Source organism: Aspergillus fumigatus, chromosome 2 (assembly GCF_000002655.1).
Source record: "Aspergillus fumigatus Af293 chromosome 2, whole genome shotgun sequence".
Lineage (NCBI taxonomy): Eukaryota > Fungi > Ascomycota > Eurotiomycetes > Eurotiales > Aspergillaceae > Aspergillus > Aspergillus fumigatus.
This window is the reverse complement of record NC_007195.1, coordinates 3,219,914-3,245,252: the sequence shown is the minus strand read 5'-3', so window position 1 is coordinate 3,245,252 and position 25,339 is coordinate 3,219,914. Positions and strand designations below refer to the sequence as shown.

The 25,339-nt window shown below is 51.7% G+C and overlaps 8 protein-coding genes across 8 annotated transcripts; 3 read left to right on the top strand and 5 right to left on the bottom strand.

The window, feature by feature from the left end:
- Positions 1-30: 30 nt before the first annotated feature.
- On the top strand, positions 31-2,764 carry AFUA_2G12600 (uncharacterized protein). The gene is made up of 3 exons (XM_750499.2): positions 31-527; positions 589-780; positions 830-2,764. Exons 1-3 carry the CDS (start codon positions 354-356, stop codon positions 2,561-2,563), a joined length of 2,100 nt encoding a protein of 699 aa, XP_755592.1. The 5' UTR covers positions 31-353; the 3' UTR covers positions 2,564-2,764.
- Positions 2,765-2,832: 68 nt separating this feature from the next.
- Positions 2,833-4,684, bottom strand: AFUA_2G12590 (Lectin C-type domain protein; the record flags this gene model as incomplete). The annotated part of the gene is made up of 2 exons (XM_750498.1): positions 2,833-4,563; positions 4,622-4,684. 2 exons carry the CDS (start codon positions 4,682-4,684, stop codon positions 2,833-2,835), a joined length of 1,794 nt encoding a protein of 597 aa, XP_755591.1.
- A 378-nt stretch (positions 4,685-5,062) lies between these two features.
- On the top strand, positions 5,063-6,576 carry AFUA_2G12580 (Sec62 family protein translocation protein). Its single transcript, XM_750497.2, has 3 exons — positions 5,063-5,535; positions 5,594-6,150; positions 6,210-6,576. Exons 1-3 carry the CDS (start codon positions 5,076-5,078, stop codon positions 6,396-6,398), a joined length of 1,206 nt encoding a protein of 401 aa, XP_755590.1. The 5' UTR covers positions 5,063-5,075; the 3' UTR covers positions 6,399-6,576.
- Positions 6,577-7,155: 579 nt separating this feature from the next.
- Positions 7,156-10,573, bottom strand: AFUA_2G12570 (peptidase family M20/M25/M40 protein). Its single transcript, XM_750496.2, has 2 exons — positions 10,429-10,573; positions 7,156-10,378 (listed from the first exon to the last, which is right to left on the bottom strand). The coding sequence occupies exon 2, from the start codon at positions 9,664-9,666 to the stop codon at positions 7,219-7,221; it is 2,448 nt and encodes an 815-aa protein (XP_755589.1). The 5' UTR covers positions 9,667-10,378; positions 10,429-10,573; the 3' UTR covers positions 7,156-7,218.
- Positions 10,574-10,984: 411 nt separating this feature from the next.
- On the bottom strand, positions 10,985-12,773 carry AFUA_2G12560 (4a-hydroxytetrahydrobiopterin dehydratase). Its single transcript, XM_077804175.1, has 4 exons — positions 11,723-12,773; positions 11,501-11,686; positions 11,375-11,437; positions 10,985-11,307 (listed from the first exon to the last, which is right to left on the bottom strand). Exons 1-4 carry the CDS (start codon positions 12,044-12,046, stop codon positions 11,110-11,112), a joined length of 771 nt encoding a protein of 256 aa, XP_077660337.1. The 5' UTR covers positions 12,047-12,773; the 3' UTR covers positions 10,985-11,109.
- An 11-nt stretch (positions 12,774-12,784) lies between these two features.
- AFUA_2G12550 (uncharacterized protein) lies at positions 12,785-15,728 on the bottom strand. Its single transcript, XM_077804174.1, has 4 exons — positions 15,418-15,728; positions 13,863-15,356; positions 13,757-13,801; positions 12,785-13,694 (listed from the first exon to the last, which is right to left on the bottom strand). The coding sequence occupies exons 2-4, from the start codon at positions 15,316-15,318 to the stop codon at positions 13,384-13,386; spliced, it is 1,812 nt and encodes a 603-aa protein (XP_077660336.1). The 5' UTR covers positions 15,319-15,356; positions 15,418-15,728; the 3' UTR covers positions 12,785-13,383.
- Positions 15,729-19,365: 3,637 nt separating this feature from the next.
- AFUA_2G12540 (uncharacterized protein) lies at positions 19,366-21,549 on the top strand. The gene is made up of 3 exons (XM_077804173.1): positions 19,366-19,889; positions 19,954-20,395; positions 20,503-21,549. The coding sequence occupies exons 1-3, from the start codon at positions 19,473-19,475 to the stop codon at positions 20,640-20,642; spliced, it is 999 nt and encodes a 332-aa protein (XP_077660335.1). The 5' UTR covers positions 19,366-19,472; the 3' UTR covers positions 20,643-21,549.
- A 527-nt stretch (positions 21,550-22,076) lies between these two features.
- On the bottom strand, positions 22,077-25,070 carry AFUA_2G12530 (carnitine O-acetyltransferase CAT2). The gene is made up of 5 exons (XM_750492.2): positions 24,839-25,070; positions 24,236-24,787; positions 24,129-24,174; positions 22,405-24,067; positions 22,077-22,347 (listed from the first exon to the last, which is right to left on the bottom strand). The coding sequence occupies exons 2-5, from the start codon at positions 24,326-24,328 to the stop codon at positions 22,215-22,217; spliced, it is 1,935 nt and encodes a 644-aa protein (XP_755585.1). The 5' UTR covers positions 24,329-24,787; positions 24,839-25,070; the 3' UTR covers positions 22,077-22,214.
- Between the last annotated feature and the right edge of the window lie 269 nt (positions 25,071-25,339).

Below are 25,339 nucleotides of genomic sequence, written 5' to 3'. Positions count from 1 at the left end.
TATGACTCCATTTTCCTCCGAGGATCTGCACGTGATCCTTATCACCTGGTTGCCGTGCCGACTATCGCCAGTGTTGATGCTCCACCCGATTGGGAACCGTCTTCAAAGGGCCCGATCTCTGATGATGATTATCGCCTAAGGTAGACTAATATCTTGATGACAGTCTCCTTTTATCCTCGTGCATTCTTCCTGTTCCATGGTTCCGCGTGTGCTTCTCGAACCACATCCCCATCGTACCTTGCATACTCATTCTGGTTGAACAGCCCCCCAAACATTCCTTTGTGCCTGCGTCATTCAACGCCCACATTCCGCTCCTCGCGTGGATGCGCCGATAAGCATCATCCATCGCGGCCATGGGGAGATCATTACCTCCGTTCCTTTATGGTCCTCCCTCCTCGCATAGTTTCTATGGTCCGACGGATCGTCCATTCAATCCAAAGGCCGTGACGCAGGCGAGCTGGACTCGTCCGAAGCCGAAACCTAAGCAGAAAGGGCCTTATATTAGCTTCAACAGACACCCTGACTCAGTACGTTAGTTCTTGGAACTGCTCTCGGGCGCGCATGTGCTGATTGATGCTCGATCCATAGTATTCGAACTTTCCTGATGGAGTGTCACGCTGGACTCCCATGAGCCCCAGCACAAAGGGGAGAGTGTTCTATGGCCGAAAGGTACAGCTTGGTCTGCGCGTGCTGGCTTTACTCGGCGCTCTCGGCTCGCTCTTTTGTGCTATTGTCATCAAGAATGTAGCTGTCACAATTATTTGGATCGTTCGAGTCGGGGTGAGTCCACAAACATGACTAAACGCGAATCCAGCTAATGTCTGTGTAGCCTATCGTTGCCATTCTCCATACCCTCTATGGAATCTACCACCTATGTCGCTCGCCAGTCACCAGACCCGCTGGATCACAGGCCAGTTACATGGTTTTTGCGGCAACGCTTGACCTTGGCTTGGTTCCATACTATGTCTTCTCCGCATACATCGCGTACAAGCAGATCACCAACAATGCCTACCACTGGAGCACTCTGCTGAGCGCGGAAGCTGGTATCACGGACAAGATCGCTCATTCCACCTTCATCCTTAGTATTGTCAACGGAAGCTTTCATTTAACCTCTCTCTGCATTTCCGTCTGGCTGGCTTTAATATTCCGGCAGATCTCCCAACTGCCTCCGGATCTGAATCCTCTCGAAGACAATCTGACCGCTCGTCCTCATAAACGAAACAAGTCGGAAATCAGCGAAAAGCATCGCAGCCTGTCTACTGTTGCATCGGCCACGTCTGCGGAAGAACCCCTTATTGGCCCTGCTCGGCAAGTGCCATTCATGCACACTCGCAACCAGTCCTCAGAAGATGGCTCGAGTCGGTTTTCCGTTATTAACGAGAAGAGGCGATCACAACAATCTACATACCGTGACACGGTTGTCCCACCCGTACCACCTGTCCCTCAACACTCCTTCCTGGCACAGCATGACCAGCAAGCGTCGGTGCAATCGCCCTTGGCAGATTCTCATAGCGACCACGCTCAGCAAGTCTCTCGTGACGTTCCTGACAGAGCTCAATGCGTAAGTCCAGACTCGGGCAACTGGATTGCCTACCCTTCTCGGTCACCCTCACCGGCAGAGGCTGGTTTGAATGAGAACCTAGCCCGTCGAGAACCCTCGTCTGCCTACAGTCAAACGGAGAGCCTTATCTCTGCAGGTAGCAGTTTCAAGGACTGGCTTACTTCCGCCCAGCGCTACGAACTGCACCTTAACGAGGCAATCTCGGAGGACGTTCGCGGCGAGTACGAATCACTAGCTTTCCACGAACACTATGCGAATGACGAGGACATTCATGATAATCCTCAGGCAACACGATTCTATGACAACGCCGAGCAAGACATTGGCGACCACAACATTAATATATTCCTGGACCACAACGACCGCGAGCGACAATTCTCCGCCTCCCTCCAGGTCAACCCTCTAGCCCTCAACCCTCCCACCCCACAGCCGGTCCAGGACGAGACCGACAATGCACCTCACCCCCCGGCCCGTGCCCCTCTCACTGATATCCCGAACCTCGCTCCTAACCCTCCCGCTTCCCCTACCTCCCCAGACAGCCCCGAGAAGAAAGGCCGCTTCTACGGAGAGCTCAACAATAAGCCTTGGCTCAGCGTTGCGCGCAGCGTAAGCGGTCAGAACGATCCCGACTCGCGCGATCTGGACCGGAAGCGGAGCAGGCTCGTCAAACGCAACAGCCAGAAACTGAACACATACAGTTCGCTTAAGCAGCACGACGCTGATGATTCAGACGTCGAAAACGAGATCCCTCCTGTACCTACGGATCCTGCTGTTGCAGACGGTGATCGCAAGGGTCGTGTTGTCAGTAACTCCGGGGCTGACATCGGTCGGCATGATTTTGGATCAGGCTCCTCCTTGGCGTATGGCAATTACATCGCGAACTTGGGTGTGGGACGACGACGCGATGTGAGTGGAAAGATCGCCGAGGAAGGTAGAGGTGGCGTGGTCACCAAGAATCCAAAGCCGATGAGGGCTGCCGGATGGGCTCGGTTTGCTGGACTCTAGACCTGCAGCTTGGGATTCATGGTAATATTGGATGATCAGGTTTGTTGACGATGGCATGGTCATGTTCACGATGGAATGGAATTGTAGCGAGTTTTACGTGACAGATTTTCTTTCATGTTTGATAATACATTTTTTTTACATAAAGCTGTGTTAGGTAGTTAGTAGCTTCCTCAAATCCAATAAATATTGTTTTGCAGCAAATAGAAGGATAAGATGCGCGTTTTATATTGAAGTATATAAGAGAATAGTACACGTGAAAAATGGACAAACTACGAAGGAACACCTTCGTACTCCCACCCTTGAATGACCCTTTTGCCTCTCCTCGAATTTCTCCGGTTCGCGTTACATTTTACAAATAACGTGAGCGCAGTGATGATGCAGATAACGATTCCGGCAATGGCAGCGACCAACACCGTGCGCCGTTCTAGCTGGTGTGGATCGGCTACATACGGGCAGGGAGAATCAGGACCCCCTGTTACCCAGCAAGATGCAACGTCCAGGGAGTTGAAATCAAGCCAAACCTCGTACTTTGCGGGGTCCGTCGCTGCCGGGTTCAAGGTGTCCTTGGATCCATTGAGCAGGGAATGGTATAGGTAGGTGTTCTCAAGGCCAGTGCGGGGTATGGAGAAGGATGTATTCTCCGGGCAAGCATGGTCGAACGCGTCTGAGTACGTATACGCTCCCGATGACAGGGACCAGGTGAAGGGATGGTTTCCCACACGACAGGCGGCGTGGCGCTCTTGGCTGCAGTTAGTGGAGCGCCAATGGCCCCCCAGTGAGAGGTCCATTACTGCACATCGCTCGATGTGCTGCGAGTCCTCGTCGATGCCAGGAGGTGAGGGGTCTCGGGGTTCACCAATAGCCCAGGACCACGAGGCAGAAGTGGAGATGTTTTGGTATGGTTCGGCGTCTGAATCGGCAGTCTTGTTGAACAAAGTGTTACTGAGCACCGGTGACAAGCCGCAGTCTCTGAAGTTGACGACCAGATCGCATATTGCCCTTAGAGCCTTGGTTTCGTCTGAGCTGTTTATGATGGGTATGCTGCTCGATTGAGCCCACGACGAGTTGACTTGCGACACCGAGGTAGCTCCCGGCTGGTAGAGACAGCCAGAAGTCAAGCTACCGTTACCAGCCGCTGTTGTCGAAACGGCAGTTGTCAAATAATGAGGAGGAAATAAAACGTCGTTGTCTGTGTTCAAATCATAGCTCCCCAGCTGCGAGTCAACCGACCCATATTCCAGGAAGAGTCGCCGCTCTTGCGCGAGTTGCACATATTTCGAAGAGGGCCAGCCATCCGGCGTACTTTGCTTTCCATTCGCATCCTCGTGAAGGGTGAAGTATTCCGTGATAGGCTGGTATCCATCGTCAACTGCATACCATGATTCGTTGAGGTTCTTGCGCTCCTTGGCTAATTCGGACGGCCTGTAGATGTATGTAGAAAGACGCGCATTAAACAAAGCGCTCACGTATTCTGACGGTAACGGCAGCTGCTCGTTGGTGACGGATGCAGCTGGCTGATCGAAGGACGCAGTACTTGATGCCACATGAAGGTTTACCGTGATGAACGTCGTATACACATTCCATTGAGAGTTGGTGACTCGGAAATGCTCTGCGAAAATATCAACTAGCCCAGAAAGGTCCAGATTATCGGAGCAAAGATAGGGACCGAGCTCGTAGAGTAGCGAGCCTGACGGAGCGGCGACTGCTGTGAGGGTGCCTGTGACTGCACTGGCCGTGGCTGTGGGAGAAGGCGTGGTCGAGACGGTGACAACCTGAGCGTCCTGCGGTTTTGCGACTGGGCAAAGGATCCAATTTCGCTGCTCCACCGACCAGTATATGTCAATTAGGAAACGACGGTAGCCGATAGCGAGCAAGTTCGAAATGCATTTCTGAGCAGCACTGGCGTCGTAGATGTTTTTACCGAAGCATGCTGCAGTCAGCGAGACAGCCGGCACGGTAACAAAGTTGATAGGAATCTGGCCGGCAACATCTCTTTCACTCTAATCAACCCATCGTCAGTCAAACTTCATACGGGATCAGTTCGTGATGTCAACGCACGAGTAGGACAGCCACCCATGTAGAGTTCACAAGGGAAGCATCAGGATCATAACTCAGGCCCATGGAGCTGCATACAATGGGCAGCGAGGATCAAACTAGGGGATAAAACTCATTTCAGGTTGGATTCGCAATTGCACCAAGCGATTCGAGCGATGGAGAATGGTTAGTCGAGGCTCAAACTGCGGAGACGCGGACGGGCGGTGCTACGGTACGATTAGTTGAATGAATGACGATCGACCCTTTTCCTCTTCGGGCGGGCCAACACCATCTATCTGGCCACTTTGTGTTCATCGCTCCCCTGTGATTTTCCGGCTTCTTTCATCTTCCAGCCAAACCACTTTTGATACGCTCTCCTTCCCAGCTTCAGGCTCATTCTCTAACATCCCTGTTTCAGTCTTTCCTCTGTTAATTGATTCATTAACGCCAATTATCCAAACTCCTTTTCTCTTTCGACATGGCGGCTCCAGGTGGGCCTAGCCCACAGCAGATTGCTGCCATGCAGCAGCAGTTCGCCGCGGAAGCAGCGAGACGAGGATTGACCCCCGAGGAATTTGCAAGACAGCAGCGCGAACAACTGAATGCCGAGGCCGCGAAGCACGGCATGACGACCGAACAATACGTCCATCAATTGAGGATGCGAGCTATGGCCGCGCACCAGCAGCAGATGGCCCAGCAACAGGCTCAAGCAGCGCAGCAGCAGGGACAAGCAGGGCCCCAGCAGCAGCAACAGCAACAGCAACAACAGGGGCAGTCTGGACAGCCCTCTCCACCTCAGCAACAGATGCAGCAAGTCCCCGTGAACCCGTCGAATCCTCCAGACCCTAGAGCGATCGCGGTTGCCCAGTTCCTACGCTCCCAGAACCTCAAGTCTCGCACGTGTATCCTAGACGGACAAAGAAAGGACATGTTTAAGGGTACTTTTTCTCCCATACTTCTAACGAGTCTCCGACTCAGTACTGATGAGTAGCATAGTCAAACGCGCCATCCGCGCCCTCGAATCCCCCGCCTACGCCAAAGCCGCCGCCAAAAAGAACTCCCTCCTCCCCCCCGTCACCGACCGCGCCTCCGCCGAAAACGTCTTCAAACTCCTCCCTCTCTCCCTTCTCGCCCTGCGCGTCTCCAAAGTCGACCCGCATGCTGGCCACAACCATGCCAAACCAAAGACCCGCGTCAAGGGCCTCTGGACCGTCAAGATCGAGCAGCACCAGGAGACAGACCCCATGATGCACTACGTCTGGCTCTACGAGGGACCACAATGGAAACAGAAGGCCATGGCCGCCGCCGTCGTGGCAGGTATCTTTGCGGTTGTCCTCTTCCCACTGTGGCCCATGATGCTCCGCCAGGGCGTCTGGTACCTCAGCGTCGGGATGATGGGTCTGCTGGGTCTCTTCTTCGCCATGTCCATCTTCCGGCTGATTCTGTTCTGCGTGACCGTTTTCGTCGTGCCTCCTGGCCTCTGGTTGTTTCCGAACCTCTTCGAGGACGTCGGGTTCATTGATAGCTTCAAGCCTTTGTGGGGTTGGCAGGAGGTATTTCTTTCTCTCCTTCCAGTCTTCCTCTTTCGATCGATGTACTGACTGCATTATAGAGCAAGAAGAAGAAGAAAAAGTCCAAGAAGGCCGTCGCTGGCGCTGTGACCGCAGAGCCACAAACTGCATCTGGCAAGGGGGAAGACTCTACCCCTTCCGCGACCACAACAGCAACACCTGCCGCAGATGCTTCCGGCGTCGTGAAGCGTGATCTAGCGCCCAAGGTGGAAGAAGCCACTGAGGAGTAAATCGCATAGATGGTTTGGTTGCACTTGGGCATGATTCTAGGATGCATCGTATCCGCGCGTCGCTTTGCCTTTTGAGTCTTTGTGGTTGTTCTGGGTTACGTTCTGGACTTTGGGATTCGGGGTCATTGGATGAATAGCCACGTATAACTATTTCCCTTAAATGATATATGTTCCTTCGAATTGGAGTAAGGTTCCACCTTTTTGAATTGACCAAAATCATCGTGGATCATCGAGAACTCTGTAATTCCGATATTATAATTCTTATTCGTGAGGATGCACAGGTCGAGTCAGAAAATTTCGCTGTGTGAATTACCCGAGGCTGGGATATACGACATGGGAGAAGGTAATCTCCACTACATGATTGTATGAAGCATCAAAACCCGAGATAGACCCAGATAAAGAACATGTAAATGGGGAATAATAAAACAAAAGATGTCACGGATAGTTGAGTATGGCAACGACGTACCGCGTGGATATCTTCAATTGCGGCTGTAAAGAAGGTCAAGAAGACGACAGGTAAATGCAATGACAAATTAACAAAGGTGTTTGGTATCAGAGGTATATAAATAAGAAAGCAAGTTGCTGAGGCATGGCAAATGCAGTAAAACTCCAGACATGAAGACAGAATCCCTCAGAAGTGAGGGGGAGTAGTCTAATAGCACTTTTCCAAAGTTCGCGAAAGTTATGCTGATGTACAGGCATCTCCAAAACATCTACTGACGCCTAGAGATGCAAAATGAGCCATGGTAGAGAGTAGAAAAAAAAAAAAATAAAAAAATAAAAAAATAAAAATAAAAAGATCGACGTGAGGCGGTATCACTTATAATCCGGAAGATACCGGGGTATCTATACTTGGAGCAGTAGGAAGATCGATATGGGACGTGGGAGGATTGATGCTGGCAAAGCTTCTTTGGCGGTCTCGTAACGACTTCGAAGGTGGCAATTGGGAGGAACGACTTGTGAGGGAAGCGCTTGGTAGTAGAATAGGCCTATGTGGATCGATTGGATATGGGATTTTCGGTAGGGGACAATTGGGGGGAGGTGCTGCTGGGGGTCCAACTGACAGTCCCGGCATGCTCTTGCGCCGAGCCATGCTGGGAGGACGACCGCTGCGGTCTGTGGGATACATTCTATCCCGTTGGAGCTCAAGGTGCGGCTGATTTCCGTGATTTGTAGTTGGTCGTGTGGGTTGCGGTTCAGATGGAAGCTTGCTTAACGGGTCAATGGCTATGCTCTGAGGACGGGAGTGCGATGGCATGGTATACGTTATCGGTAGACGTTGGTTGGGTAGACTCCTATGGTCATTATTTCTTTGCTGAAGATCTGCCAGCGAATCCTCAGAATTGGATACCCGCAATTGTCGCCTAGGGGAGGCGTTGCGGACGGTAGAAGGATCCTCATGTATGTCGTTAAGGCTCATTTTACTCATGTTCCGGGCTGGCGACTGAGGTGGGGAGGGAAACGCAGACAACGCATCGAGTTGCTCGTCAGATTCCTGATGACGGATCCCATTACTTTGGTCACAGTCCAGACGAGGATCTTGAACAAGCTTAGCTTGAACGGTTTTAGCAGCAAACCTCTTGCTGAATGACGGAACACTGAAGTTGGGTGCTGGGGGCGAAGTGCTTCGCAAGATTGGCTCTGGCACCGTTGGCGGCGACGACCCAGGTTCATGCCCCTCCGTGCTCAAGGATCCCGCCACATAGGTGGATAGGCGTTTGGTCATACTTGCCGTGGTTGAGCTCGGCGGTACACCCGGTTCGGATGTCCCAGGAACTGTGAGGCCATTAGGAAGGGTATAAGGACCACTCGGCGGAGAAGCCGACGGATACAAGCGCCCGAAGCCATTGACAGGCGGTGTGACATCCGTCTGTGTGGTCGACATCGAGTTGGAACGGGACTCAGCGCCAGACTGATAAACGATCGATCGGCGTTGAACAGATATGTAGGAGCTGCGGCGGGATTGGTCGCTGGGAGCTTGATCTTTTTCGTCGGAACCTGCCGACTCATGAGGCTGTAGATAGATTTTGGAGAAGCGGTTCGGGTCTCTTTGCACCATCTGTCGGATACTCGGTTTCGGCCGCAGTTGATGCTCCAAGTCCTCGTCGTACAGATTTTCAGAGATGTATTTTTTACCTCCGCGGGCTTCGATCTGAGCTCTGACAGCCAGGAGCCAGGAGCTCATTTCTTCGGCATTGCAGAACACAAGAAGGAACGTACGAGTCCATCGCCGGGAATAGGATCGATGGAATCCCAGGCGGGAAAACAAGGGCCGATGGGTATCAACTGTCGCCGTGCTGTCTTCTTCCGAACTTTGAGAAATTTGAAGCACGTAACGCTTACCAGGAATCGCGTCGCTGGCAAAAGCCACTGATCTGGGGCCCACCTGCAACATCTTCTCCGGCAGTCGATCGTGCTTCCCGCTTGCTGAGTATTGCAAGATATAACCAGATGTGACCAGCACATAAATCTTTTGGGACCATTCAGTCTTGCCGATAGTGTCCGAGACCGTTCGCATATGTTTCTTTTCCCTCTCTTCCTTCTTCTTCCGTTCCGCGGAAGCTTCCTCATTTGGCGGCTGATTGCCCTGAGGGTCTACATCATTGGAGCTGCTGTGACTCTTTGCGGTTGCTTGGATGCGCAAAATGGAATCGGCAGACAGAGCCGGGGCCCAGAGGCAGTCGTGCTTGATTGCCTGTGGATAGGCCTGAAATAACGGAGGTGGCTTCCACCCATGGTCACCAGCGACTGGTCGACTGTCGGTAAGCTTCCCTCGGGACTTCGACGCAAGTTTCGTCCGACTCGCACCGCCCGGCGGAGAGGCAATCAAGGTCGACATCGACATCGCGGTCTTGGGGGTGGCAGAAACACTTGGCGATAGTGGCGTGTCCGCCACGGTCACCGTCTGTGTTACAGTAGTGTGCGCCTCGTCGATTTCCGCAAGCTTCGTGTCAATGTTGGCCTTACGAGCGGGCTTCTCCCAGGCAAAAAGTCCGCGCAAACCCGACTTGGATGTCTGACGCTTGACCGGAGTTTGTTGTAGCGGCACCCTCTCTCCGTCGCTCTCATATTGGTAGTCCGTGGGTCGCAGACGTTGCAATCGAGGGGCTGCAGGCAGGGTTGATGCTACATCGGGAACCGCAGATAGATTCGGGGATTGAACTGCACCGTGAGCATTCGGACGGCTGAAGTTCGTTTGCAGAGGAGCTAATCGTTGACCTCTGCGCTCGCTGACAGATGGCTGAGGGGGCTGCTGATCTAATCTCATCCTTCCGGAGAAGATAGGCCCTCACTCGACATCAAAAGGCGATTCCAACTGATCGGTGATGATGCAATAGAGAAGTCGTTAATCTGAGGATATGGAGCTTCAAGGGCGCGCGTGATTTATCTGGAGAAGAGTGCAACTGTGGTGGGGAGAGTGCTGCGCATCTAATGTGGAAAAGAAGACTGGCATTGCAGGTGGACGCTTGTATCAGCGGGTCCAGTGGTGATCGCAGCCTGAAACCAAAACCCCCTGGTTTCAGACTAAATACGGATCGAGAGTGGTTAATGCAATTGTACAGATCGCGATCAACCGAAGTGAAGACAGAACAAACAGAACCGATTAGGAAAGTGGGAGAGATCGCGTGGTGGAGGAGCGGAGACGGGCACCCGGAATTTGGGAGATCACGTTTGGAGTAGAACTACAGGCGTAGTTTCAATTCAAGGGAAGGGAATCCAATTGTAAGGAGTGACAGAGAAAATCGCAGTGCGATATCAGGGCAATGCAGGCAACTCCATTGTGCTTCTCCTAGAGTTGAAAAGAGAGTGTTGAGGTGGAAGAAGAAGAAGAAGGGGAAAAAGTGAAAGAACGAGCAAACTCAGCCCAGAACAAGCACACGGATGGAGCTCGGAAGCCAGATCGAGTCTCAATCAGGACTTTTCCTCTTCTGTGTGAGTGTGGCCCTTCTTTTGCCGTTAATTTTCTCTTTATTTTAATTCTAGGCTTTAATTAGCTATGAACCACAGTAGTCCAGTTTTAGTCTAATACTTGTTGAGAATGGAGTGAGGCTAAATCTGGCTGGAGGATCTGAAACAGTTGGTTCCCTATGAAGTAGGAGCAGATTCAGATCAATTCGGACGGACCATCATCGGGAGTGATAATAACAGACAATTATTGCCTGTCGAGAATCCAGATACTATATGCGCCAAAAAGACTATAATTGGCAGCCTGCCCCTGAACAGCGGTTTTGGGACAGGTCCGGTCCCACTTTGCCGGAATAGCATCATGTTTATTTATGTAGGGCTATGGTGAGGGAAAAGAAAGAAAAACGAAGACAAAAAAAAAGCACATAGCTCCTGATACAGAGTGGGAGTAAGAAAACTCTCTTCACTATTCTTAGTGTAAACCTGAACAAACTGCACGGCCCTTGATATATCGAGAATGGGCGACCTACTCTGAAGCAGATTATTATTAGGTTGCACAAGGTGACGGAACGCAGCAGATTGCAGCAGTCCATATACCCCTTCAAGGTATGACAAATGGCGATCAACGTCAACGGATCGTTCGTCGGTCGGCAGGAGTCCATATGATCGTATCATATCATTTCCAGTTCCGAGCGGCTTGACTTGATTTGGTTGGGTGGTGAAGCCACAATTGACAGGTCAATCATTGTTTCTTGAGTAATACATAATTGGTTCAGAAGAATAAGGTACAGAAAGTAACTGCCTCCTAGGCTTCATGCTCACGCTCACGCGTGGGAGTTCCCAGCAAAGTCACCGCGGGCAGCGAGCACTTCTTCCCCTTCGCCTCGTCAACAGCCCCCATCAACTGCGCTCCCTCCTCACAATGCTCCGCCATAGCAATGTCTTTCGACGACAGTCCTCGCGGATTATGCGTCGTCCAATGCACATCCACACTTCCAATCCTCTTATCGCCGCAAACCATTAGCATATCGCAACCTTTTCCCCATTCAGCAGGTTAATAAAAAACTTACAACAGTCATGGTCGGATGATGCTTCTTTGTCGCGCTCTGCGACGCAACCACATTCAAAAAGCTCTGCACCAACCAATCAGCCTCCCTAGATCTCTCGCGAAGAACAACAGTCAGGACAAAACCCACCACAGCCTTAAAATAAGACCGAAAATAAAACGTCTTTTTGATTCCCATTCTCTCCCCGTCCAACACCCACCCGTTCTCAAGCAAGCGTTCCAATCCCCCCTGAACCTGTTCTGCATCCTCACCCTGCGAGATCTGCACCTGCGGCTTCTCCGGCTCCTGCCCCTGCTCCAGCTCCTGTTCCTGCGCCTTCTCTGGCTCCTGTTCCTGTTCCTGTTCCTGCGCCTTCTCTGGCTCCTGTTCCTGCTCCTGTTCTTGCGCCTTCTCCTGCTCTTGCTCCTGCTCCCCAGAAGCACCAGTAGTAGTCGAGTAACCCACACCCGCACCCGCCATCACAGGTGTAAGCAACCCCCTCCCCTCACGGAGCGCACCGCCGCGGAGCGGAGAGACCGTCGTGCGGGGAGAACTCCGCGCCCGAACGGATGATGACAATGACGACAACGACGAAGACAGCCACAATGATGGATAAATGACTCTACCAGACAAAACACCGGGACGAGAGATGCAAGCCCGCACCCGGCGTTGCAGAACTCCCCGCGCTGCGTCCATGCTCAAGGTATAATTTAGTCAGAACTCTAAGAGAACCCTTATCGTCATCACCAACAGAAGTGGACATTAAAGAACGGGGAAGTTGACAGCAACAGTAACACCACGCCGGACGGAAGAGTCACGTGATGTACACAGGGTATCCTCCACCCCCAACCGAGGAAAGTTCAACATTTTCGTGCCAGACAAATGATTTCTGGAGAACAGCCTCATCCTCACCCAAATCAGGCAATTTCTTTTTTACCTGTGCTCCCGTACTCCATACAAAAGCCCCGACTCCCCTGGATAAGAGATCGCCGGATGCAACCTCCGGGAACCAGAAAGCCTGATCTGTCCCACAAACTCTCCACAGACGTAACCCAAGGGCCAAGAGTCCATGGAAATCACCTCCGAGATCTCTGTCAATGCGTCTGGCCTCCATTGCGGAGTTCGCACTATCATCTGCCCGGTTATCTGTTCAATGACGTTTGAGTTTCCCTTTCAGACCACCTGCCTCGTCTCTTGGCTTCGATAGGCTATGATACCCCCCTCTCATAACAGAGTGTTTACTAACTATATGTATGAGTCCCTCCGCATTAAACCTGTATCCCAATACCTTGATTTCTACTCATTCGTCCATCCCCCCGTTCAACCATGGTCAAGTCCCTCCAGTGGATTACGTCGACATAAGGCTTACTGCCTACAGATCGCTTGAAAGCTTTGATAGAAAAAAAACATGATTATTTTTCGTATTTTTTTTTTACTAGCCACCAGCAGCCGAGGAGTCTCTCGCTAAGTACTTCGATCCCGCCGTCAAGACACCATCGCTAGAAAGTAAACCTCCACCTCGCTGGCAACACAAGCATAGAGAACACAGAACCGTTGAAAGAGGAAATCTCGTAAGCCACAGAAAGAACAAAGCTTGAGCCACATAAAATCCCAGATACAATTAAAAGGCCATCGAAATGGTACGAAGCCGACGCCTGTTTAACTCGAGTGTACCGACCAGACTCGGCCCATCCACTCTGCAAGGGTGCAATGCGAACGAGTTCCGAGAGTCAGCAGCCTGAACGCCCAAACAAGGTGTAGCACTAGGGCCCTCCACCGCAGACGGGGATGAAAAGAAGAAAAGAGACAAGAGAAATAACACTTACAAAGCCCGGCCCTGCTCAAGAAATGAAAATCGCTCACAGGGGCAATGAACAGAAGAGCCGCAAAGCTCATAAAGCTCCCATAAAGCATGTTGCTGCCCGAAACCCTATGTCACTGTGGACCATTCACTCCGACACGATTGGCATCAACGACGTCTCCTCAAATACCCATCGGCTCCAGGCCGCTCAGTTGTGGAGTTGTGATCATGCTCATTCCGCGAGGGAGATACTGTTTCTGCGCGACTGAGCACGGGAGCCCGCGCGAGACGGACCACGGGATGCCACATAGCTGCCCTGTCGGCTTCCGAGGGCTTGCCGGATTCGGAGATCTTGGCGAGATCTTGCAAGAGAATTTGCCCTAGAGCCAGTGGGAATTCTAGACAATTGTCGGACATTGAGGTCGACTTCGACATCGTGGCGAGCGACCGACAGCTGTTGAGCGAACGTAGAGCGCTGGCGGAGATAAGGACCGCACCAATAGATGACATAGACCGCAATGACGAGGACGAATGAGATGCAGACTAAAGAAGGTCAAGATCAGTCTCTGTGCCTGGGGTGCTGTGCAAGCAGATTAAAGACTTACACAAAATCGTAGATGCGTACTCGAGATGACGCTTGCCGCCAATGTCTGTGGAGTCCTGTGTCAGCTGCTGTGACGATAAGGCGGATCAGTGAAGAGGATAACTCACTCTCGAAGAAAGGTGTAGCAGGAATGGTAAGAACACCAGCCAAGAAGTCTCGAGACCAGCCATTTCCACCGGTTGCCGAAGCAGAGTAAGGACCATAGGCGCAGACCATGTAGTCAATCGTCGCCATGTAAATGCTGTAGTTGGCAATGCCGACAATGGCTGAGAAAATCATGGTGCCAATCCAGTGAACGGGAGGACCCTGGCTGGTCCAAGCGAAACCAATCAGCCCGATGGGCAGGCAAGGAGCTGTGTAAAGCAGCCACCATAGGCGAGACTCGTATTGAGCCCGTTCGTCCTGAGGCTTAGCTCGTCGCTCTTTGATGTTTCGTTTGATGGCTGGGATAAAAGATATCCATGCGATAAAATACCCTACGAGGATGGGTAAAAACGACAAACCGAGTTCAATCGTGCCAAAGCCCCACTGCTTGTAGACAAGACCAAAGGACTGGATGAACATGAAGATGAGAGCGTCGCTGAAGCCACTCAACAAAGACAGAGACAGGACGATGGGCTCGGTCAAGAACATCTTGAAGGGGCGGATCCAGGTGGAGAGAATTTCCCGCATTGCAAACCGCTCCCGGAACTCAAGCACCTCGTTAGGGCCCCATATATCCTCGCCATTCTTTCTTCTTCTCTTAGCAATTCTGTCCATCAATATCGTTGTGCGAGTCTCCGGAACACAGACTAGGTGAGCGAGCTGAACAGCTCCTCCGAAGATCAATTGAATCCAGATGTTCCAGCGCCAAGGAAGGTATTCTTCGACGAATCCACCGACGACAGGACCAATGACGGAGCCTGCAACGGAGGAAAAGACGACACAGGCCACGGCGTACTGCTGATCATCTGCTTCCCATAGATCGGCAATCATTCCCAGTGTGACGGAGCCACCGGCAGAACTCAGACCACCCAGGGCGCGGCCAACCATGATGGAGGCAAAGTTAGGAGCAAGAGCCACAGGAAGTTGGAAGGCATTGACGAGGAACAGACTAGCCTGGAGAATTGGCTTGCGTCCCAGTTCCTCGCTCCAGGGAGCCCAGAGTTCGCAGCCAAAGGCATAAGTAACGAGGAAAATCATGGCACCGCAACGAGCAGCCTGCATACTGACTCCATACTCTTCAGAGATGCCAGTCAGAGCATTGGAATACAGACTGGTGTTGAAGTTCATGGAAGTCTGGACTAGGAAGATCACACTAATGATCGTCCACTTTTTCCATGCTGGCCAGGAGTAACCCAGCTCGTCATAGCAATCAGCTTCTTTTATCACCTTGTCCGCCCTGGAAGGCAAAGGCTTGTCTTCGGCAGCTTCTACGGTCTCGACATTTTCCACATCTGTGGTTGGCTCCGTCTTTTCAAACGGGTCAATGCCATGGTCCGCGTGAGTGGAGGACGAGGCCTCAGACTCATGATGATGCGAGTCTCCTATCTCTATGACCCCTTCAGAAGGAGGCACTGCCATTTTGAGATAGCCTGCTCTGTATCTTGCGTATCAGAAACCTTAAAAGACGGTTAGAGGTGTGAACGCGTAGCAACCATTAGGGAAACAATGTAAACTTACTTTGATATGCAAGAGATCTTTGACTTAGCAAGGCTATCACAAGCAGTAGATGCAGATAGAAGGTATTATAAGCAGAGTAAACACTGAAGAGGGGGAAGGAAGAGGAAAACAGTGAGATAGAAGCTTTATCTCGCGAGGTAGAAAGTGGTTTGGTGAGAGGAATAAGGCTAACACTCAGCGAAGTGTTAATGTAAGCAAATGTTTGGGAGAGGAGAGTGCAGATCAGATGGTGGGAGGGAGAGAAGAGGAATAAAGAAAACAACAGTCGACTGAACAGAGTAGAAGAAATCTGAATGCGGTCAACAAGAGGCGCCTCAAGCGATCTATATTTCACTGTGTGGCCTGGCAGGAACCCCAGAAAGGGAAAGGACCGGGGAAATACCTGATGCTACTCTACCACCCATGGATAAAACCCACTTTGTGCCTGTACTTTACTTCCCTTCCAATGGAGAGAACCCGGGGTAAGCCAGTCCGGGGCTTCTCTGTTGATTTTCAAACTCTCTCTTGTCTACTCTGATGATTTTTTTTCAGGTCACAGAACTGCTAAGAACAGAATATACTCGTCAAGCCTTTGTTGTACGTTTCTTGCTAAACCCTGTCTTTTATCCCACATTTTGCCTCTGTTCCTGTACTAAAAATCATGCATCTCTTTGCTGACATACTCGCCCCTTCCTTTGCATAATTGACTAATTTTTTCTCACACAAAGACTGCAGCGAGGAGCGCTGCGCATTGAACATGGTTTGGGCCACCGACGCAGCCGGATACCGAATCAGGACCGGATATTCGAGCCCACTTGCCACGCCGTTCAGGAAGAATGTCCTTCCCCATTAGTTTCGAGTAATGGGTCGTCTGGGAAGCTCAGGGCCCAGTCAGTGTCTGCCCTCGTCATCTGAGCCAACGGAAAACGGTGATGGGAAACCCCACGGGCAAGTAGACGATGGCCGCAAATGGCCATGATTTATGGTGCTCCACTCGGAAGTTGAGTGCTAGCCCGAAGAGTACCACTACAGAGGCCGCTCTGGGCCGACAGCTTCAGGAATGCCCGTTTCGGGAAACCAAGCAGCCAAGCCGTGGGACGGCGTCGAGGGGAAACATACAGTACAGTCAGTTCTGCCCGCAGAAATACTCTACTGCAGCGTTGGGTTGGTCTCGTTCCCAATGGATTTTACAGGATTTACAGAGTACAGACTGACAATGAAGAGGCTAGCAACCCGTATTGACGCAAGGAGTCGGGATAGTTGGCCGGCCGCTCATGGGTCATTTTTGTGTGGCTTGCCGAGGCGGTCGGGTAAGGGCGATCTTTTGAACTTTCTTCGAGGCTTGGCCGCCAAAAATTCCCAGGATGATGAGTTAGGACTCCTCCGACTACAACACATTGGGACGCGCACATCGGGACGATCAATGTTGGGTGTGCGAAAAATCATAATACTACCATGTTACTTACTGGAGTAATCCAGGAGATCTGTCCAATTGCAGTGGTCATCCTCGGTTTCGTGGGATTTTTTTTTCCTTCGGGGCAACCGTGTGTGACGTCAAGCCCTTCTTTTTCTCTTTCTTTCCCGTCGGCTCTTACGCAGATCGTCATTCCGAGTAGGACGTGGTCTGTTTTACGACGACAACTTTTAGTCATGCATTTATACAACTAGTTGGTTTTTGACCTGATCGTGAGATATCTTCTTAGTTTCCAGAATATTTCATAGAACAACGTCAGATGTGGACAATCCTTGTCGTCTGCATGAGTACGTAGGAGGCTTTCTCTGTAACCCAGACGTAGTAGTATTTTCGATCGCCACGGACGTGACGTTTCAACAAGCAGACCAGGATCCACTAAAAGTACATTTTGCCAAAGTAGTCAAGTAAAGAGATCATACGGCATAATGGTAATTCTGTGATTATCATACGAGAATACATAGGTGCCTTCTAATATTCGGAGTAACCTTACTCTTTCAACGCAGAGCATGAGAGTCAGCATGCAGCCTTTCTGAAACCCATGGGAATGTTCTTACTGTTGTTGTCAGTTTCAGATGCTGGACATAGGCTAATTCCGCTCAGTAGAATCTCGAAATTGGTTTGCCTAAAGGGCAATCCAAAGCTTACTGCCCAGGGTGACAGGGTCAACCCAGGTTACGAGTTCCTACGAACAAGGCCCGTACGACATGACAAAATCGCTCAGTCAAGGATCGTTGCCAAGGCGATAATAGGGTCTTGGGGGCGGAATTTGCAGCTTTAATCCGAAGAGAGGAACCCATCATGAACCTGAATTAGCTTCTACTGTGTGTTCTACTCGGGCGCTTGACACTCCTTACTTCGTAGCACGTTACCCCGGCCCCATCTCACTGATCTACAAGGGCTTCACGTTTTTTCTCACTGTACTTCAGATCTTAGGTCTGGAGTCTGGAGAATGTTCGATTGCACCCCCTCACATTAGAATCCTTTCAGAAGAAATTCCCCGAAACCCACGCCCACGAGGAAAGAAAGATCGGTTCCATATCACGTGGTCCACCCAATGAGGTCAGAGTAGAAATCGGCCTGATTCTCTCAAGAGACAGATCCGAGACTCAAGCTTTATGGCCGACTGGCACACTTTTAGATGGTTGGCTGCGTGACTGGTCCGCTTGCGGGTCTTGGCCCCCTCACTATTCCTAATTCAGCAGCGGAAGCCGGTACCGGCTGGAACTGGAAATTCAGATGTCTTTCAGAGTTCACACTTACCGACATTCTTCCACATCCTAACAACAATGATCCTGCTCTGGTGTCAGGTCTCAGTCCTTTTTCTCCTCCACTTTCTCCCCCAGGTGGTTGCCCATGGGGTAGACAATGATGTCTCAGTTTCCCGGAAATGTGAATTCAATGCATCAAGATCACCTTTAGTAGTCAGCTGACAGTCCCCTTTTTTCTAACAAACATCATGTCATGTATGAGTGAACTAGTTGGTGCTACCATGATCTACGGTCGCATTGTGGCTGACATCTGAATTCATGCTCAGAGTATATCTATGGCTATCGCCGTCACTTAGACCCGCATTGGGCTTCCTGGAGCTCACAGCGGTCTGATCCAAGTCATGTGGCGTTCTCGAATTGTAGACTCCATCGGGAACTTTCAAGTAGATCTGTTGTTACCTTCTGGCTCTTTAAGAGTCTAAGCTCTGTCCCTGATCTTCTGACTCGGAGTAGTATTTTGCGCATGGGCGAGGTTCCTGGCTTTGACTAGACACAATCTTGTCTTTGTAAATTGTTGGCACTTGGAGAAACTAGTCAAGCTTTTGAGGGTGCAACAGTATCATGTTGAGCTCATCGTTACGACAATGCAAAAGCGACTTGTCGAGCTTCATGCTTTCTCCATCCACATGAGAGTCTCCGGCTGGACTCTGGTATTGCATTCCACGGCATGTACTTCCGACTCATAGCCAAGACAACTCTGGTAACCCCTAAAAGTATCCCATGCAGAAACGGTCGTGTTTTCGGGCCTTGGATGGAAATAGAAGGCCAACATATGCGCGTAAGTTCTCTTATCGGCCAAGAAGGCTATTCCACCAAAACATTGGTCAAACCACAGTGCATTGCATTCTAGGCATTTTGTCTAAACATATTCAACCAGGAAGCCCAAGTGGTCTGGGTGAATCTGTCGAGACCGTAGGCGATAAACACCGCTAATCTGTCTTCATGGAGATTTGATCATCCGGCACTCGGTCGAAAATTGAACTTACTCACCTTGTCTCAGAAGATCTCCGAACTTAGCAGCTTCTGAGGCTCTGACTTTGTATGCTGATGCTTCGCAAAGCCAAAAGGTTGATATGGACCTTTGATGTGGCTTGGATACTCAGCCCTAGTTCGGTGCCCTAAAATGAAGTCAGAAACGGTCAAACTGTGGCGCAGTAAGCCGAATCCAGAATAGCGTGACTGACTAATGGCTGCTGCTCTGGTTGCGGCATCATCATAAGTAGAACCCATAACCAGAGCTGAGTTCAACCAAACAGTGATTGTAATCATCATCATTGTATCACATCACTCTTCTTTCTTCCCAGGTTCAGCCTACCACCTCTTCAGCCCAAGGAATGCCTCCTGATCTCAATTCCCTTCCACCATCCCGTTCCCCCTCATCCCCGCGTCCACCACGGACAGCCCCCGCCTCTTCCGAATCTGTGTCAGTCGTCTCCCCTGCAGCGTCATCTACCACCATGAATAACAATTCTAATGCCACGGACCTGTCCCGTCGGTCCTCACGCGCTTCGCCTCGTACAAGGTTGTCAATCTCAGAGCACCGCCGACCTCCCACAGGCACCAACTCAAACTTGAGCGAGTCCGAAATCCCCCCGGCCGAGCACCGTTCCTCACTGAGCCATGCACTTCGCACGTCAAGTCCCACGATCGGAGGCAGCCCAGTAATTGCTACAGGCGACCCGCACCATCAGCGTGCCCCCTCTCTAGGGGAGCTCCACCAGGAATTGGAGCAAGAACAAGAAGCGCAAGTGGTATGATTATCTATGTGCTATCCTCAAAATTGCAAATAAGCCATGCATGCTGATTGGGCAATAGAACCGACTGCTGCAGATGATCCGGAGCCAACAAGCCCAATTACAACAACTCCAGCAGCAGCAGCAGCAGCAACAATCAGGCGCCGCTGTTGAAGATTCCACACCACCGTCCGAACGGTCCGCTGGTGTCCCTATAATACCACCACTCCCTGCAGCTGGTAGCGGTCGGACATCCACTCAGTTTCCTTCATCTCTGTCTAGTCACCGGGCGTCGCGCCCTTCCAGCCAGACAGCCTCTCCCAGTCTTCGGCCGCTACCTTCTGCTTCTCTGCATGGAACGTCGGTCGACTCGTCCCGTGGCCCTGAAGGGTTAGACCTAGTAGCAAGCACCAGTGAGACTTCGTCCCGACGTGGTAGCAGGGATGAGGTGGCTTTCTACCAAGCCGAAGCATCCATGCTCAACCGCGAAAACCAGATGCTTCGGCAGCGTATACGCGAATTAGGTTTGTCTGCCGTTTTCCCTCCGTCTGTCATCTGTGCCAAGTCTCGGCATCTGTTCGTCTCCTATGTCTGCTCGGAGCTGAAGATCCAAACGCTAACAAAGCAAAAGAACGACAAATTAGTGGGTTGACCACCTCTGGTGCCCGACCGGAGCAGAATGTGCCACCTGCCACACAGGGAACCGAAACCGCCGATCAGCATGCATCTGCCGGTGTGGGGCCGGCTACCGAGCCCACGAACAAGTCCTGATGGGGAAACATAAGGCATGGATGCGCTGTCAGCCTTCCAGCTTACACTTTGTCGGTGTGTCTTATGATCCAAATTTTTTTTTTTTCGGTTTTAGTATCGGCGAACTACCAAGTTTGTGTGAGGTCCTCTGTATTTCTGTTCCTTTGCCGCTGGCGCGCATTGATACCCTGAACTATGATTATCTGTGTATCCAATGGATGTATTTGCTGTCACTACTCAAAGGGCTTAAAGCACCACAAATCTCTCGTATTTCTTTTCGGGTTACCCATAACTGTCTATTGGGTGGTTCTTATCCTTTACTAGGGATTTATTTATAAGTACCAGGCAGCAGTGTCTGCCCACTAGACAGGTCTTTCAATCGTTCTGGAGCCTCCTTGGCGAACTCTGCATGCATAACTTCTTATTGCATGCAGAGCGCATACACGGTGATCGCCAACCGGTTACTGTAGGCATCATCGAGTGCAGTTGTGGTGAAAGTCGGAATCTCAGATAATTGGTTCAGTATGGCGCTACGCATTCTGTCCTCCATTTCCACCACAGACGAAACTCATCTCTTTGGCAATACGCTTCATCCAATCACTGAAACGGTACTGCCTCCATTATCCTAATAACCCATGTCAAGCATACTCCCTAGCCAAGGCCTCCCAAAGCGAAATTCTCCTCTCCTTGCCGAGTGCATCCCTCCGCAGGCTTAGCCTTGACTTTGATTTCGACCTTGGGCTTCTAGACCTAGACCAGGTCGATATATCCCGGGTACACTACCTATGCGCTCTTCCCCATTCTATTCCATTCCCCGTTTCGCAGCCTGGTCAGTCAAGCTCAGGAGCTTGCTCGAAGAGAACCCCCCCCTTCTCTTTCTCCCCTCACTACACACCACAACCTGATCCGTTCTGTCTGGGAACCCCCCAAGCCGCTGCTACGGTCTCGGCCTCCAACCCAGCCCCCCCTGCATGTCTCGGTCGCCCTTGCCGACATAACTCTTCAAAGCATGATGGGATGCAAGCATTGCACTCGAATTCCGCAAGCAGACGCAGACGCAGACGTGAGAAGATAAAGATATGTATGAAGGTAAAACAAACAAAGAAATCTAGACCTCTGTAGAGTCGTGAGTTGTCAGAGGGTTGTCGGAGCCGGGGAAAGATGGGGTGACTATCTTAGACTTTCCCGTGATGGCAGATGAATCCTTCCAGATATGGTGGTATAGGTGATATAAATGACCCTTCCACCTTCCACTAAGTTTCAAGAGCCGCCCGCTAATACTTCGGCCGACACCCAGGCCTAGTGCAAAGAGTCCTCCTGTCTCCGTAGGGTTGGCTCAGCTAATCCGGAGTCTGCTCGCTGCCTGGGCAAGAGCAGTTTTGCGGCATACTCGCTTTCTGTTACCGTTGAGTTCCTAGGTGGATAGCCGGCAGGATCAAGGCACGGCCAAATGTAGAACAGATGGCCGAATTCATGATCGACGGTCTCTTACAACTACATTGTGGATTACCGGAGTGATCGTCCAGAGGGAAAAGAGGAAGTCATGCCATTTATAGGTATAATCTAAGAACTGTACAGGGAGAATAATGTAATTTACAGCTTGGCCTTCGCGCTCTCAGCCAGCAGGTCAGGCATCAGCAGGTCTCTCAAGTCCGTCGCCGCCTCGTTGAGATAGTAGCTCATCCGCTCTGCTCCAAGGCGCTTGCAGACAATATTGAAGTTGAGGCTGTACAAGGCCGTCAGTAATTGAAAGAGACTAAGAAAAAGGGACATAAGATTATACCTGTTCTCGTTGATCATATAAGCAATTCCGAATCCATCGTCGATGACCTGGCTCCATCCGTAGCCGTTGAAGAACTCCGAGCTCAGCTGGCTGGTTGACAGGTACCAGGAGCTGCTGTAGGCATAGGCGGGATCTTCGTACAGAGCGGGGAGCTTCTCGCCCTCGCGCAGGAGCTTCTTCAGTCCGAACAGGTGACGGTCAACTCCTTGACCATCGCTGGCCAGGGCGGTATACTTGGAGTGAGCCGCAAGGGCTGCGCGGAAGAGGCGCACGACCTCCTCGCGGGGGACGGAGGGGTCGGCCTGGGCCTTGCAAAAAGCCACGCTCTCGTCCGAGACACTACGGATAGTCTCGGTACGACCCTCCTGGAACTTGCGGGTCGAAGCCGATTCATATGTCGGGCGGTTCTTGCCGTACATCTTGAAGTACGCCAGCTGGATGATCATCTGCACATAGGCGTCGGGGCTGCACTTGAACTTCTTGATGAGACCCTTGCCGTATCCCTGGTAGGACTGCACCTTGAGCTCGTGAGCGGACATCTGCTGGCGGTGCTCCTTGGAGGCCGCGTCGATGGCCTCGAGCACCTCCGAGTTCAGGTGGAATTCGATGGGGCGCGGGTCGGGCAGGTTGGAGCGCACGGGCTTCTCGGAGAGGTCAATCTTGTTGTTGAAAATGAGGTTGTTGAGGTGATCGTTCAGGCGGTGGGTGGGGCTGCCGTCCATCATGCTGTGCTCACCCATGAAACCGGCGGTGCCGTTGTCATTGATGATGAACTGTAGGGGCTTGTCGAACCAGCGGTTGGTGCCGTCTCCGTGCCAGTACTGGTGAGCCCGCTCCTCCAGCGTCACAGGGGTAGCATCGTCCAGGCAGACGACGAAGCCGCTAGACTCGATGTCGCGCAGAGCCTGCTCGTTGGCGGGGTTGGCTGCCAGCAGCTTCTTCCTAGCATCGGCCCACAGGTCACGGTTGGCGACAGTCAGAACGCCGACCGGGGGAGCACGCTGCGCAATCTGATAGATGCGCTCAAACTGCCTCTCCAGCTCGGAGACGTTGAGACGCTCCCCGTTGACAACTAGGGGCACCTTGAAGAACTGGTTCTTGCGTACAACCACAATGTGCTCGTTCTCCTTGGCGGGGTACTTCTGGGGGTAGTCAGCGCCCTCGGCGGGGATACGGCAGCAGTTGAACATGTACTCGTACGAGCTCATGGCCATGGGCAGTTTGCGCATGTACTCCGGCTCCAAGGAGCCATCATCTACCTGGCGCTTGAACTCGAGCGCAGCGGTCGTGATGGACGCCGCACGCTTAGCGGGGTTCCGCCGCAATCGGTCATCCTTGTATGAGTAGAAGTAGGAGACGTAGGGAATGACAGGGTCCCGGTAGCCCAGGTAGGCGGCGTGGTTCCACCATTCCGTGAGCCAGTTCTTGATCTTTGGATCGGCGGCGCGAGCCAGCAATCTTTCCTGCAGAGGCTGACCCTCACCACCGGGACGGATAAAGGCCTCGACGGCCTTCTTGGTGCGCTCGTACTCGGCCTCGGAAACCACGGCGTGGACTGATTTCAGGTAACGGCGGCCGGTTTCTTCTAACGAGGGGACCGGCAGGCGGGGGAGTGATTCTTCAAATCGGAGCATCTTGCCCTTGGAGAGATCTTCTACATATCCTGCGTCAAGTCAGTTCCCGCCCAGTCAGTTGTAGCAAAACGAGCGCATGTGATTACCCACCCTCAGGGACAGAGGAAGCCTTGCGACGAGGAGCCATGATGGGAACCTGTCACACACATTCAATGAGCATCTCCACGCTTACTTTCCTCGGAATTCGCGAATCTTACTGCAGCAGAGCGCGCAAGGAGCGAGTTTGTAGGAGCGAGACGAGGCCGTGTGAGAGTGGTGGAGAGACGGCTTCGAGCAGAAGCCGTGAACATCCCTCTGACTGTGAGTGATACAGATAGGAAAAGAGAAAGAGGAAGACCGAGGGACAGGGTATATTTTTGGGGAGTAGAAAAGAGAGAATCTGGAATTATGACGAAAAAGCGAAGGAGGAGTTAAGAAGTTTAAGACAGGAGAAGCCAACAGAGACACACTCGAAAGTTGCCTCGGCTGGAGGGAATCTCGTCTCAGCCGACCAGTGGGTAACTATGGGTACTTGGTGTGGTGTACGGAGTACAGTACACGTAATTCAACCTGGACGGTATACCCCGTCACCAAAACAGGTGCAAATCATTTATAAGGCCAACCCGCAGCAGATAGAGGCGCATGTGACCCATGGAGCCTGCCATCCCAATATACATTCCATGCAAGGAATTACCCACTTATTTTCCTTTAGGTGCCTACCTAACTACTGAGTATCGTAATGTCTTCGTCGGAGAACGGAGCACGGAGACCTGCGTGGTTGGTCAGCTCTGGTATTTTCGGACTGTCTCGATGATACCAACCACATACGTCGGTAACGAACAGCTTCTCCCACAGTCCCCAGACTTCATGAGCCTCGGCCCGTTGCGGTGGGAAAGATGGCCGGTTGGCAAGCGGATGATGCACGAATCGGAATGATGGGGACCGAAGATGTCCAGTTGCGGATGATCCCTGAGCTATATCTACGGCCTTAAAGCCTATGAAGTACCTCTTGAAGTGGGCATGATCGCAATGTTCTATCAGACCACTCCCACAGCCGTGCCGTCCAACACTCGATCCAAGGTGGGATACGGAGTAATGCGGGGTAGCTGCGAACTAGGTATACGGTACGTATCAGGATCTTAAATACAGTACCAGCTTGTACCTCGTGGTACACTACTAGAGAATGACCAGCATTCATAATTGCGTGTCACTCCAGCATCATCTCCAAAGTCAACTGTAGACTGTACCAGAAACGTCAATGTCAGACTCGCCTCTTTTCTCTCCTTGCAGGCGCTGTTCACCTTGAACTTCCCTTCATCCGT

What these genes read in the sequence shown, in the direction of transcription:
- AFUA_2G12600 (XM_750499.2), top strand. Translation starts at nt 354, where the DNA reads ATGGGGAGATCATTACCTCCGTTCCTTTATGGTCCTCCCTCCTCGCAT. An exon ending in TCAACAGACACCCTGACTCA is followed by an intron (nt 528 to 588) that starts GTACGTTAGTTC and finishes CTCGATCCATAG; the next exon opens with TATTCGAACTTTCCTGATGG. An exon ending in TTTGGATCGTTCGAGTCGGG is followed by an intron (nt 781 to 829) that starts GTGAGTCCACAA and finishes ATGTCTGTGTAG; the next exon opens with CCTATCGTTGCCATTCTCCA.
- AFUA_2G12580 (XM_750497.2), top strand. Translation starts at nt 5,076, where the DNA reads ATGGCGGCTCCAGGTGGGCCTAGCCCACAGCAGATTGCTGCCATGCAG. An exon ending in AAGAAAGGACATGTTTAAGG is followed by an intron (nt 5,536 to 5,593) that starts GTACTTTTTCTC and finishes TGAGTAGCATAG; the next exon opens with TCAAACGCGCCATCCGCGCC. An exon ending in CTTTGTGGGGTTGGCAGGAG is followed by an intron (nt 6,151 to 6,209) that starts GTATTTCTTTCT and finishes ACTGCATTATAG; the next exon opens with AGCAAGAAGAAGAAGAAAAA.
- AFUA_2G12570 (XM_750496.2), bottom strand. Translation starts at nt 9,666, where the DNA reads ATGAGATTAGATCAGCAGCCCCCTCAGCCATCTGTCAGCGAGCGCAGA.
- AFUA_2G12560 (XM_077804175.1), bottom strand. Translation starts at nt 12,046, where the DNA reads ATGGACGCAGCGCGGGGAGTTCTGCAACGCCGGGTGCGGGCTTGCATC. An exon ending in AGGAACAGGAGCCAGAGAAG is followed by an intron (nt 11,687 to 11,722) that starts GCGCAGGAACAG and finishes GAGCCAGAGAAG; the next exon opens with GCGCAGGAACAGGAGCTGGA. An exon ending in GGTCTTATTTTAAGGCTGTG is followed by an intron (nt 11,438 to 11,500) that starts GTGGGTTTTGTC and finishes TGGTTGGTGCAG; the next exon opens with AGCTTTTTGAATGTGGTTGC.
- AFUA_2G12550 (XM_077804174.1), bottom strand. Translation starts at nt 15,318, where the DNA reads ATGGCAGTGCCTCCTTCTGAAGGGGTCATAGAGATAGGAGACTCGCAT. An exon ending in TGCTACACCTTTCTTCGAGA is followed by an intron (nt 13,802 to 13,862) that starts GTGAGTTATCCT and finishes AGGACTCCACAG; the next exon opens with ACATTGGCGGCAAGCGTCAT. An exon ending in GTACGCATCTACGATTTTGT is followed by an intron (nt 13,695 to 13,756) that starts GTAAGTCTTTAA and finishes GACCTTCTTTAG; the next exon opens with TCTGCATCTCATTCGTCCTC.
- AFUA_2G12540 (XM_077804173.1), top strand. Translation starts at nt 19,473, where the DNA reads ATGCCTCCTGATCTCAATTCCCTTCCACCATCCCGTTCCCCCTCATCC. An exon ending in AAGAACAAGAAGCGCAAGTG is followed by an intron (nt 19,890 to 19,953) that starts GTATGATTATCT and finishes ATTGGGCAATAG; the next exon opens with AACCGACTGCTGCAGATGAT. An exon ending in GCAGCGTATACGCGAATTAG is followed by an intron (nt 20,396 to 20,502) that starts GTTTGTCTGCCG and finishes ACAAAGCAAAAG; the next exon opens with AACGACAAATTAGTGGGTTG.
- AFUA_2G12530 (XM_750492.2), bottom strand. Translation starts at nt 24,328, where the DNA reads ATGTTCACGGCTTCTGCTCGAAGCCGTCTCTCCACCACTCTCACACGG. An exon ending in TCCTTGCGCGCTCTGCTGCA is followed by an intron (nt 24,175 to 24,235) that starts GTAAGATTCGCG and finishes TGTGTGTGACAG; the next exon opens with GTTCCCATCATGGCTCCTCG. An exon ending in GGCTTCCTCTGTCCCTGAGG is followed by an intron (nt 24,068 to 24,128) that starts GTGGGTAATCAC and finishes GACTTGACGCAG; the next exon opens with GATATGTAGAAGATCTCTCC.